Raw genomic sequence first — 11,964 nt, 5'->3', positions numbered from 1 at the left:
TCCACTGTCGCTTTCGCTAACTTTCTATCACTCACTCCTCGTGTGTGTCTAAACACATATGTGTGTATGCGTATGCACATTTGTGTATTTATATGCACTGGTGTGTTTTTTGCTGTACAGGTAATAAAGACGGGGAAAGGTTTTTGTGTTTTCTTAATAGGTGAAGAAATCGTGAAGACCAGAGATTGGAACATACTGAATTTTAAATTAAAAAAAAAAAAAAGTTAAATTGTCTGGCTGTGGAAGATGGATCCTCATTTTTGCAGCCACTTTGAATCACAAGTTCATCTCTAAATGCACTGTTTCTTTTTTGTTTTGTTTTGTTTTGTGGTGTTTTTTTTTTTTTTTTTGGCTTTTATTTTTTGAAGAGCTAACTAACCCTGGCTGTCTCCAGTCTGAGAGAGTATTCAAATGGACTTGCTTCCTCCATTAGTTATAAGCTGTTTAAAAGCACATCCTATGTTTGAATTGTGGATGAGAGGTTCCCTTGGCAAAGTGAGGAGGAAAATTCTTCCTACCCCTTTATTATTAATTCACGGATTCAGTGTTGGTTCGGCCTACAGGAGAAGTTAACTGGAAGTCTTTGAAGATCGATAACTTTGCTGAGGTTGTCCAGGTGGGTGAACTCGAAGACCCACAGTGACTGGAACATGCTATTTAATGCGTCATACTGCGTTCTGTAGAAGTTATTTGTAGCCATAGTTGATCATTGCCTTGCATGTACGATCAGGTGGTTTTTTAAGAAGTGACTCCATTTTCAGGCTTCCAGGTGTGCTCCAAGTCATATTATTGAGGACGTGGAAGAGAACGCTTGCTGACAAAGCTCCTGGCAGCTTTACAGAACTTTAATTTAATATTGTGTTAGTTCATGTAACAGCTGATTTCAAGGCATTGCTCTCCTCAAGAGACTAATTTGGTTAACAGAAGAAAGCTGGAAAAATGCTTGTTACTCATTATTTTTCACTTGTTGGTACTTTCTTTAGGGTTACTTTTAAAAAGAAGATTTCACTGATCACAAGCCAGTAGAAGACTTTCAACCCAAGCAAGGGTGAAGACAGCTCTCTCCAAGAGCAGAGGAAGTCCCTGTGGAGAGAACCCGAGCTTGTTATCAGAACTTGTCAGCATGTCTAAACAAGGAGACGATTGCTACTTCTATTTCTATTCTACCTGTACCAAGGTATGGCTGGGTTTCTTTTGCTTTGCTTTTCTTTTTTTTTTTTTTCCACTTTTTTTCAGGAAGGGGTAGAGTAGGAGGAGGAGGCCCACTGGTCTTTGGTTAACTTGATAACCAGATAGATTCTGAATTCAATGGTAGCAACCTGAGGCAGTAGCATGGAGGTTTTTGAGGCTGTACTATATTTTCCTTGTTGGTTTCCTTTTGGTTACAGGGAGACAACTGTTCCTTCCGCCACTGCGAAGCTGCTCTGGGGAACGAGACGGTCTGCACGCTGCAGCAGGAGGGTCGTTGTTTCAGGAATGTCTGCCGATTCAGACACATGGAAATTGATGTGAGTGCCTAAAGATGCGATCTCAAAATAAATCAACAAAAGCATTTTTCAGTGCTGTAGGTGTGCTGCTTGTATTTTGCCGGATAGATTCATTTGCTTTGAAATTACACTGGTTTCTGTTACCAGGAGAGGGGGTGGGAAGAAGGAGAGGGAAATAAAATCAATGCCTTAGGTATGTCTTAGCAAGATTTTCTTTTATTAGATGCCGACAGTATTTTCTCAACAGACGCAGAATAACCGCTAAATAGCCTGCTAAAACCTGCTGGAGCAGGGGGGTAATAAACAGGCTGTACTAGCCTCCTGAGAGCAGGCTTGAGAATGATCTATCAGGTGTCTTGTGTCCCGGAGTCCTTCAGATAATGCTGTTGTAGCTGCCTGGGGTAGGAAGCAGTGGGGAAAGTTAAAGGTGCAGAAGAATGAAGTCTCCAAGAAGTAGTTCTAGATAGAGTTAACCTAGGCAATTTAAGATGTTCTTTTTCCCTCTGAATAAGGGAATAAGTACACCTAGTATAAGCCTAGGTGTATTAGTTTAACCCACCCTAAACTGATGTCTGAGAGTGCCTGTCTTCTCAAACTGAATGATGACAAAGCTAAACGTGCATAGTGGTTACAGCTTACGCAAACTTTGTGAATATGCCCGGAAATACTCTACTTAAGTGATAAACTGACCTTTGGAATGATGTTTCAGCACTGTATTGTGACAGCCCTATCGCTGTCATGATCTGGAACTGTGCATCTCTTTGCAACCCTTAGGTGCATGTTATCACGAGCTTGTCTTTCTTTGTGTCTTCAGAAAAAGCGCAGTGAGATTCCGTGCTACTGGGAGAACCAGCCAGTAGGCTGTCAGAAAGCCAACTGTGCTTTTCATCACACAAAGGGACGTTACATCGATGGAGTCTTCTTACCACCAAGCAAGAGTGAGTTTAGGTCCTTCTTCTTTAAGTACTGAAGAATTAATTTTGAATATTACTTAGTGGGTGCCAATACTGTAGGAGATATCAGGTAACTGTTCATCTGTGAGTGCAGGAAAAGGTGTGCAGTCCTAGGTGGTCAGCTAAACCGAGTGTACTGCTGGTGTACTGCTGGTATTTGTTTTCTGCTTTCATGCTCAGCTTCTCTCTGCTTTGTGTGATATTTGCCTTGCAGTTTGCTTTCTGTTGTTTCATCTTCTGCTGGGTGGTAGGGAGATGTGTTGTTGTTTGAAGGGAAGTCATTGTTCACGGTGTAAACAGTGATGGGATGGGCAAAAGGAGATGCTGAATTCATTGTCTGTGCGGGTTATCTGCCTTACCTACCATCTTCGTGCATTGTGGTCAAAGTTTTAAACTGCCATATTACTGATGCTCCTCCTCTTCCTCTAGCTCCACTGCCAAGTCCGCCTGAGTCCACGGACGATGATTTGAAAGTGGCTCAGATGTCACTGCAGCAAAAGAAACTTTCTGTCCAGTCCAATCCCTCTCCATAGCTAAGGGGGGTGATGAAAGTGGCAAACTCTGAAAATGTCCCAAGCCCTACACACCCTCCAGTTGTAATCAATGCTGCAGATGATGATGAAGATGATGACGGTGAGCATGTTTTGGTTCTTGGAAGGAATTTGTGCTGTAAATGATTGTGTAAATCTTTGGTTCTTGGAAGGAATTTGTGCTGTAAATGAATGTATAAATCACAGATGACCTGAGGTCTGACTAGCGATTGGGCAGGCAGTCCGGTCAGGTCACTGGTGGCTTTGTCTGGCAGTCAGTGGACAGAACCTGAAATGTTGGAGGAAAGCTTAGAACCACTCTTGGCTTTAGCTGGTCTGTTGTGTAAAGCTCTATGTGAAACTAGGAAGGAAATTCTTTTTTTTTCTGTCTCTCTGAAGAGTAATATGTTGTATAGTAGTTAAAGCTGCGGAGAGAATCTAGAGTCCTAGATGTTTTGTCCTAGGGTAGTCTACTTACGAGTTCATCAGGTCAGTGTAGCTGTATTAAAAAAAAAAAGAAAAAGCTTTTTTTATATGAACCATGGACTGAAGTGTCATTGCATGAGCTACGTAATCACGAACAATCTGGTCTATGCATAACTGAATAGATTTTTCCCCTTCAGAACAGTTTTGTGAGGAAGGAGAAGAAAGTAAAATTCCCGTCCAGCAACCAGCTGAGGAAGGCCAAAATGGATTACGGATGATTTCCACTCGGAAAGCCAGTGCTACTACTGCTAAACAAGGTATTCCGGCACCTATAGTAGGATAAATCGGAAGGAGAACTTGACAATTAACTCGAAAGCAGTGTGGCGTAAAAACACAACAGAATGTAGGGGTGCTGAATGGACTCGGTTATTTCCATGATCTCATTTCTACCTAATACCATCATGTGCCCATTGGGTCAGAAAGGTGAACGCCTTTTCTTTACTTTTGGAGAACAAAACAGGGCCACAGCATGGAGTTGAAATGGCTGTACGTGCAGCCTTGCAACCACTGTTGAAAGCCATCTCTAACACTAGAGGGATCTAATATCATGTAAATGGATTAAAATTAAAACTACAATTTTTACCCTGAAGGGTGAAAGGAGGGGCAAAATGCCATTGATTCTATGGTTCTTCCACTTGTGAGGAGTGTTGACAGGGTTTATTCTAAATGCTTCTGAAAGTTCCTGAGCACTAAGAAGCCTGAGGATCTGTGGTCCTCAGTGAGCGCCTCTAAGCCTTAGTCTCATTAACTGTTTTCTGTTTTCAGAGGACGGTCTGAATTTTGGAATAAAAACACTTGAAGAAATCAAATGGCAGAAAATGAAGGAAAAAACTAAGAGACACGGTGGTGAGTTAATATTCCCTACTTTCTTACCCTGTTCACCTTCATCCTGTTTGATGTTCTTTTTTTAAAAAAAAAAATCTTCCAGTAATACCGGGTAGCTGGCTATGCTTTGGTGAATACAACTATTTGCCAAAGAAGTGAAATTTTATTGGCTTCGGAATGGCAGGTGATGGTGGCTGGGAGCTGCTTGAGGGATAGACTTCCATTTTTAGCTGGGGGCATCGAGCAACCTGATTCTCAGCCAGCTGATATTCTAGATGGGAATTCCAAGGGCAACCAGAGGCAAATTAGTCACCTCTCTTATTTACATGCTCTGGTCAGTGTATGTTTGACAGTAATGAATAATTAAAGTTTTTTGTTCTTTGTGATAGTTTTTTATGTTTGGTAAACCTCCTTATGTTTTGCTTGCTCTGAACAGAAGGTCCTTCAAGATCTTCTCTTCCTCCCGTCGATTCTATGATTTTTCCTACTCCGGAAAAGGAAAATGTCCGGACAGTGGTGAGAACTGTGACACTGTCTACAGAGGAAGGTAATAATTAATGCTTTTGTTTTGATTTCATTACTCCTAAACTGGAAGGTTAAGCAAGAATGAAGACAATTCCCCCATGTTAGCCTGCTGGTGCTGTCTTCTTCTGTTCAAAACATGCTTTTATGCTGAAAGTCCCTGGTTGTGCTGGAAAGCTTTGGTGCTCAGGTTAAGTGCAGTAGCAGGAGAAAGAAAAAAAGGTGTCAGTGTGCAAATAGGGGGATAACTGAAAAACAGGAGAGTAACGAGAAGAAAGAGCTATAGAAGACAGGGCTATGTAAGAAGCAATTTCTGAAGCTTTAAAGAGGCTGATAGTGGCAGGTGTGGACAGGAGTGTGGTAGGCGTCTGTGTATAAATGATATTGTTTAGAGTTGTGCAAATTCCTTTTAAAGGGAAAGAAGTGAAGAAGTACTTTTACTCATAGACATTCACCTTAGAAAGGAATATTTCTCAGCATTTGTACCTAATAATATTCTGCTTGCTTATGCAGCTTTGTTCTGCACAAAGTATAGCTGTCAAGCAGACTCAGATTCATTCTCTACTATCTCAGCTGGAATTTGAAGCAAACACTGAGACTATTAATACTTTTTCTAAGTTAATTATAGTTGAAATATGAGTTTGTGTGGTTTAGCTGTCAAAACAGTGTCTTACTGGGGTTTTTTGGACATGGGCTAACAGTATAATATTTCTAATGGCTACTGGTTTCTATGAAATAGAAAAATTTTACTTTTGTTTTAGGGGAGGAACCTGTGGTTCGACTAGATCTCGCTGAGAAACAAGGAAAATGGAAAGCCTCCGTGGGTAAGAACTTTTTATGAGCTGTTATTTAGGTGCCGCCTTCTATATAGGACTGCATTAAAGAGTATTTTTGACGTATGAGAGGAAAATGCATTGCAGTGGAGATCTGCGTTGACTGCAGAAATGGCAAAAAAAAACAAAACGTTTAGCAGCTGAAAGGCAATTTTGTGAAAATATGCTTGAAAAATAGAAGCTTGTGGTTGACTGTTCTCAAATCTTCCTGCAAAGAAATGTTCTTAAGATATTCCTTGTTTTCTCTGTCTGAAGCTGATGTAAGCGCCCTTCCAGTGAAGCGCAGCCTTGCTGAAAGGCTGGGGAAGAAGGTGGAGGTTCCGGGAAATGCTGACAAAGCACCGAAGAGAGGTACAGCTCCTAAACAGGCATCTGGATTTGATTCCCGGGTTTTGTATTTAGGCTTTCTGTTTGTCCTTTTCCTGTGATGTTTCTTTTTGCATGTTGGCTGAGGTCTTAATCACTGGGATTCAAAGTTACCTTTCCTGTCTTGTTTTCAAATGTGAACACAAAGCTGACGTTTATGGAGCCTCCCTAATTTGTTCTTTTTCTGTTTGCAGCTCAAGTTGCCAAGTCTGTGAAGGAGAGACTAGGATTACCTTTTCAACAGACTAGTACTGCGAAAGGTAACAACTGGCTAGTGAATATACTTTCTCCTTCTTCCTTCCCGTGAGCTTAGATCGTTTTCATACAGCCCTAAAAATTAATTGAAATGAAAACAAAGAACTGATTCCTCTTGCTTGAGTGCTGAAGCTCTTCTGACAATCACTCTCAGAAATGTGGCTCTAGGTGTGTGTTTATTTTCCACTTGTGCCTTGTCGAGGTTTTAAGCTGCTTCTGTGAACCATCGTATACAATTAGAATAGAACCACTGCCAGGAGCAGGAATTTGAAATGCAGTCTGAAAAAGTAATAAAGTAAACTAGCATTTCTGTGTAGCAACTCTGTCTGGATAGGGCTGGTCTTCAAAATACAACAAGTGGCTCAGAGGAGGAGGAGAATGTTAGGCTATTCTCCTAAGATGCGTTATTGGGAACGCTCAGGATTAGTTTTCCTTAGTACTGTGACAAATTTTGGAGACTTCAAATATTGTTGGACTCTCTTGAAATGTTGGTGCCTAAAATTCTATTTCCCCCGGGTGCCTGCCAGGGGTCACTGGGGGGGTATTTCAGGGTGCCCAGGGGCCTGCCGCGGTCACCAGAGAGGGTCCTATGGGGCGCCCGGGGGCCTGCCGGGGGTCACCGGGGTGGGTCCTCCGGGGCGCCCTGGGGTCCGCCGGGGGTCACCGGGGTGGGTCCTCCGGGGCAACTAGGGGCCCGCCGGGGGTCACTGGGGTGGGTCCTCCTGGGCACCCGGGGGCCCGCTGGGGGTCACCAGGGTGGGTCCTCCAGGGCGATCGGGGGCCCGCCGGGCGTCACTGGGGTGGGTCCTCTGGGGCGCCCTGCGGTCTGCCGGGGGTCACCGGGATGGGTCCTCCGGGGCAACCAGGGGCCCGCAGGGGGTCACCGGGGTGGGTCCTCCGGGGCGATCGGGGGCCCGCCGGGGGTCACTGGGGTGGGTCCTCCGGGGCGCCCGGGGGCCCGCCGGGGGTCACCGGGGTGGGTCCTGCGGGGCGATCGGGGGCCCACCGGGCGTCACTGGGGTGGGTCCTCCGGGGCGCCCGGGGGCCCGCCGGGGGTCACCGGGGTGGGTCCTCAGGGCGACCGGGGGCCCGCCGGGGGTCACCGGGGTGGGTCCTCCGGGGCGCCCGGGGGCCCACCACGGGTCACCGGGGTGGGTCGTTCTGGGCGACTGGGGGTCCGCCGGGGATCACCGGGGTGGGTCCTCCGGGGGGAACGGGGGTCTGCCGGGGGTCACCGTGGTTGGTCCTCCTGGGTGCCCGGGGGTCCGCCGGGGTCAGCGGGGTGGGTCCTCCGGGGCGCCTGGGGGCCCGCCGGGGGTCAACGGGGTGCGTCCTCCGAGGCAACCGGGGCCACGACATGGGTCACCAGGGTGGGTCCTCCGGGGCGCCCGGGGGCCCACCGGGGGTCACCTGGGTTTGTCTACTGGGGTGCCGGTGGGCCCGCCGTGGGTCACTGGGGTGGGTTCTCCGGGGCGCCCGGGGGCCCGCCATGGTTCACCGGGTTGGGTCCTCTGGCGCGCCCACAGGCCCGCCGGATGTCACCGCGGTGGGTCCTCCGGGGAGACAGGGGGTCCACCGGGGGTCACCGGGGTGGGTCCTCCGGGGTGCCCAGGTGCCCGCTGGGGGTCACCACGGTGGGTCCTCGGGCGACCAGGGGCCCGCGGGGCGTCACTGGGGTAGGTCCTCCGGAGCGCCCTGGTGCTCGCCGGGGGTCACCGGGGTGGGTCCTCCGGGGCGCCCAGGGGTCCGCCGGGGTCACCGGGGTGGGTCCTCCAGGGCAACCGGGGGCCTACCGAGGGTCACGGGGGTGGGTCCTCCGGGGCAAGCGGGGGCCCGCCGAGGGTCACTGGGGTGGGTACTCCGGGCGCCCGGGGGTTCGCCGGGGGTCACCAGGGTGGGTCCTCCGAGGCATCCGGGGACCCGCTGGGGATCAGCAAGGTGGGTCCTCCGGGGCTACCAGGAGCCCGCCGGGGGTCACCGGGGTGGGTCCTCCAGTGCGACCGGGGGCCCGCCGGGGGTCACCTGGTTTTGTGCACCGGGGTGCCGGTGGGCCCGCCGGGGGTCACAGGGGTGGGTCCTCTGGGGCGCCTGGGGTCCCACCGGGGGTCACCGGGGTGGGTCCTCCCGGGCGACCGGGGGCCCGCCCGGGGTCACCGAGGTGGGTACTCTGGGGTGACCGGGGGCCCTCTACGGTTCAGCGGGGTGGGTCCTCCGGGGAGCCTGGTGGTCCGCCGCGGGTCACCGGGGTGGGTCCTCCGGGGCGACTGGGGTCCCGCCGGGGGTCATCTTGGTGGGTCCTCTGGGGCCCCTGGGGGCCCGCCAAGGTTCACCGGGGTGGGTTTTCCGGGGCGCCCGGGGGATAGCGGGGGGTTAGCGGGGTGGGTGCTCCGGGGTGCTCAGGGGCCCATCGGGGGTCACTGGGGTTGGTCCTCTGGGGCGACCGGGAGCCCGCCGGACGTCACCGGGGTGCGTACTACGGGGTGCCTGGGCACCCGCCAGGGGTCACTGGGCTGGGTCCTGTGGGACGCCCGGTGGTCCGCCAGGGGTCACCGGGGTGGGTCCTCTGGGGCAACCGGGGGCCCTCCAGGGATCACCAGGGTGGGTCCTCCGGGGCGCCTGGTGGTCCACTGGGGGTAACCGGGGTGGGTTCTCCGGGGCGAAAAGTGTCCCGCCGGATGTCACCGGGGCGGGTCCTCTTGGGTGACAGGGTGCCCTCCGGGGCTCACCGGGCTGGTTCCTGCGGGTAGCCCGTGTGCCCGCCAGCGGTCACCAGGGTGGGTCCTCCAGGGCGCCCGGTGGCCCACCGTGGGTAACCGGGGTGGGTCCTCCGGGGCGCCCGGGGGACCGCCGGGGGTCACCTGGGTTTGTCCTCCGGTGCGCCCGTGGGCCCGCCCGGGGTCACCGGGTAGGGTCCTCTGGGGCGCCCGGGGGCCCGCCAGGGTTCACCGGGGTGGATTTTCCGGGGCGCCCGGGGGATAGCGGGGGGTTAGCGGGGTGTGTGCTCCGGGGCGCTCGGGGTCCCGCCGGGGGTCACCGGGCTAGGTCCTTCGGGGTGCACGGGGGTCCGCCAGGGGTCACCGGAGTGGGTCCTCCGGGGCGCCCAGGGGTCCGCCTGGGGTCACCGGGGTGGATACTCCGGGCCGCCCGGGGGCCCGTTGGGGGTCTCCTGGGTGGGTCCTCCGGGGTTCCCTAGGGTCCGCTGGGTCTCACCGGGCTAGGTCCTTCGGGGCCCCCGAGGGCCCGCTGGGGGTTACCGGGGTGGGTGCTCCTGGGCGCCCGGGGGCCCAAAGGTGTTTACTGGGCTGAGTCCTCCGGCGCGCCCAGGGGCACGCCGGGGGTCACCGGGGTGGGTCCTCCGGGGAGCCCGGGGATCCGCCTGGGGTCACCGGGGTGGGTCCTCTGGGGCATCCGGGGGCCCGCCGGAATTCACCGGAGTGGGTCTTGCGGGGCGCCCGTTGGCCCACTGCGGGTCACCGGGGTGGGTCTTCCGGGGCGCCCGGGGGTCTGCTGGGGGTCACCGTGGTGGGTCCTCCAAAGGCGCCTAGGGTCCTCCGGGGGCACTGGGGTGGGTCCTCCGCGGTGCCTGGGGGTCCGCCAGGGGTCACCGGGGTGGGTCCTCGGGGCCGCCCGGGTTTCCGCCAAAGGTCACCGCTGTGGGTCCTCTGGGCCGCCCGGGGGCCCGCCGGCGGTATCCGGGATGAGTCCTCCGGGGTGCCCGGGGTCTGCCAGGGGTCACCGGTGTGAGTCCTCCGGGGCGCCCGGGGGTCCACTGGGGGTCACCGGGGTGGGTCCTGCGGGGCACCCGAGGGTCCGCCGGGGGTCACCGGGGTGGGTCCTCCGAGGCGACCGGGGGTCCGCACGGGAGTCACCGGGATGAGTCCTCCGGGGCGCCCGGGGTCTGCTGGGGGTCACCGGGGTGAGTCAACCAGAGCGCCCGTGGGCCCACTGGGGGTCACCGGTGTGGGTCCTCCGGGGTGCCCATGCACCTGCCTCGGGTCACCGTGGTGGGTCCTCCGGAACAACCCAGGGCCCGCCGGGGCTCAACGGGGTGGGTCCTCCGTGAGCAACGGGAGCCCGCCGGGGGTCACCGGGGTTGGTCCTCTGGGGCGCCCAGTAGCCAGCCGTGGGTCACCGTGGTGGGTCCTCCGGGGCGCCCGTGGTCCCGCCGTGTTTCACCGGTGTGGGTCCTCTGGGGCGCCCGGGTGTCCGCCGGGGGTCAACGGAGTGGGACCTCCGGGGTGCCCGCGTGTCCACCGGGGGTCACCAGGGTGGGTCCTCCAGGGCGACAGGGGGTCTGTTGGAGGTCACCAGGGTGGGTCCTCCGGGGCGACCGTGGGCCTGCCTGGGATCACGGCGGTTGGTCCTCCAGGGCGCCCGGGGGTCCGCCGGGGGTCATAGGGGTGGGTCCTCCGGGGCGACCGTGGGCGCACCGGGGGCCACCGCGGTGGGTCCACCGGGGCGCCCTGGAGTCCGCCGGGGGTCACCGGGGTGGGTCCTCCCGGGCGACTGGTGGTCCGCCGGGGGTCACCGGGGTGGGTCCTCCTGAACGCCCGTGGGCCCCCTGTGGGTCACCGGGGTATGTCCTCTGCGGCGCCCGTGTAGCTGCCGGGGGTCACCGGGGTGGGTCCTCCGGGGCGCCCGGGGGCACGCCGGGGGTCACCAGGGAGGGTCCTCTGGGCCGCCACAGGGCTCGCCGGGGGTCACCGGGCAGGGTCCTCCGGGGCGACGGGGGGCCCTACAGGGGTCACCGGGGTGCGTCCTCCAGGCCGCCCAGGGGACCACTGGGGGTCACCAGCTGGGGGTCCTCCGGGGCAATCATGGGTCCGCTGGGGGTCACCGGGGTGGGTCCTCCGAGGTGACCGGGAGTCCGCCAGGGGTCACCGGGGTTGGTCCTCCGGGGCGCCCTGAGGCCCACTGTGGGTTGACCGGGGTGAGTCCCCCGGGCGCCCGTGGGCCCTCTCTGGGTCACCGAGGTGGGCCCTCTGGGGCATTCGTGCACCTGCCAGGGGTCACCGGGGTGGGTCCTCTGGGGCGCCCTGGGGCCCGCCGGGGGTCGCCGGGATGGGTTGTCCGGGGCGCCCTGGGGCCCGCAGGGGGTCACCGGGGTCGGTCATCCGGTGCGCCCGGGGGCCCGCCAGGGGTCACCGCGGTGAGTCCTCTGGGGCAACCAGGGGCCCGTAGGGGGTCACTGGGGTGGGTCCTGCGGGGCGCCCTGGGGCCCGCCGGGGGTCACCGGGGTGGGTCCTCCGGGCCGCCTGGCGGACCACCGGGGTCACCAGCTTGGGGTCCTCCGGGGCAACCGTGGGTCCGCCGGGGGTCACCGGGCTGGGTCCTCCGGGGCGCCCGCAGGTCCGCAGGGGGTCACCGGGGTGAGTACTCCGAGGCGCCTGGTAGCTCGTTGGGGGTCACCGGGCTGGGTCCTCTGGGGCGCCCTGAGGCCCGCCGGGGGTCACCGGGGTGAGTACTCCGAGGCGCCTGGGGGCTCGTCGGGTGTCACCGGGCTGGGTCCTGCAGGGAGCCCAGGGGCTTGCTTTAGGTCACTGGGGTGGGTCCTCCGGGTGCCCTAAGGCCCGCCGGGCGTCACCGGGGTGGGTCCTCTGGGGCGCCCTGGGGTCCGCTGGGGGTCACCGGGGTGGGTCCTCCGGGGCACCCTGGGGCCCGCCGGGGGTCACCGGGGTGGGTCCTCCGGGGCGCCCGTGCACCTGCC

At 56.9% G+C, this 11,964-nt stretch overlaps 1 protein-coding gene across 1 annotated transcript; it reads left to right on the top strand.

Annotated features, from left to right (window-relative positions):
* Positions 1 to 6,217, top strand: LOC121056946 (zinc finger CCCH domain-containing protein 11A-like). Its single transcript, XM_040530520.1, is given in 11 exon segments — positions 1 to 616; positions 984 to 1,177; positions 1,389 to 1,508; positions 2,302 to 2,425; positions 2,870 to 3,073; positions 3,594 to 3,713; positions 4,222 to 4,302; positions 4,718 to 4,828; positions 5,565 to 5,627; positions 5,892 to 6,025; positions 6,197 to 6,217. Coding segments are annotated over 10 exon segments (1,032 nt in total). The 5' UTR covers positions 1 to 616; positions 984 to 1,123.
* Positions 6,218 to 11,964: the final 5,747 nt, after the last annotated feature.

Source organism: Cygnus olor, chromosome 18 (genome assembly GCF_009769625.2).
Source record: "Cygnus olor isolate bCygOlo1 chromosome 18, bCygOlo1.pri.v2, whole genome shotgun sequence".
Lineage (NCBI taxonomy): Eukaryota > Metazoa > Chordata > Aves > Anseriformes > Anatidae > Cygnus > Cygnus olor.
The sequence above is the reverse complement of the archived record's forward strand: the minus strand, read 5'-3'. Positions and strand labels throughout refer to the sequence as shown.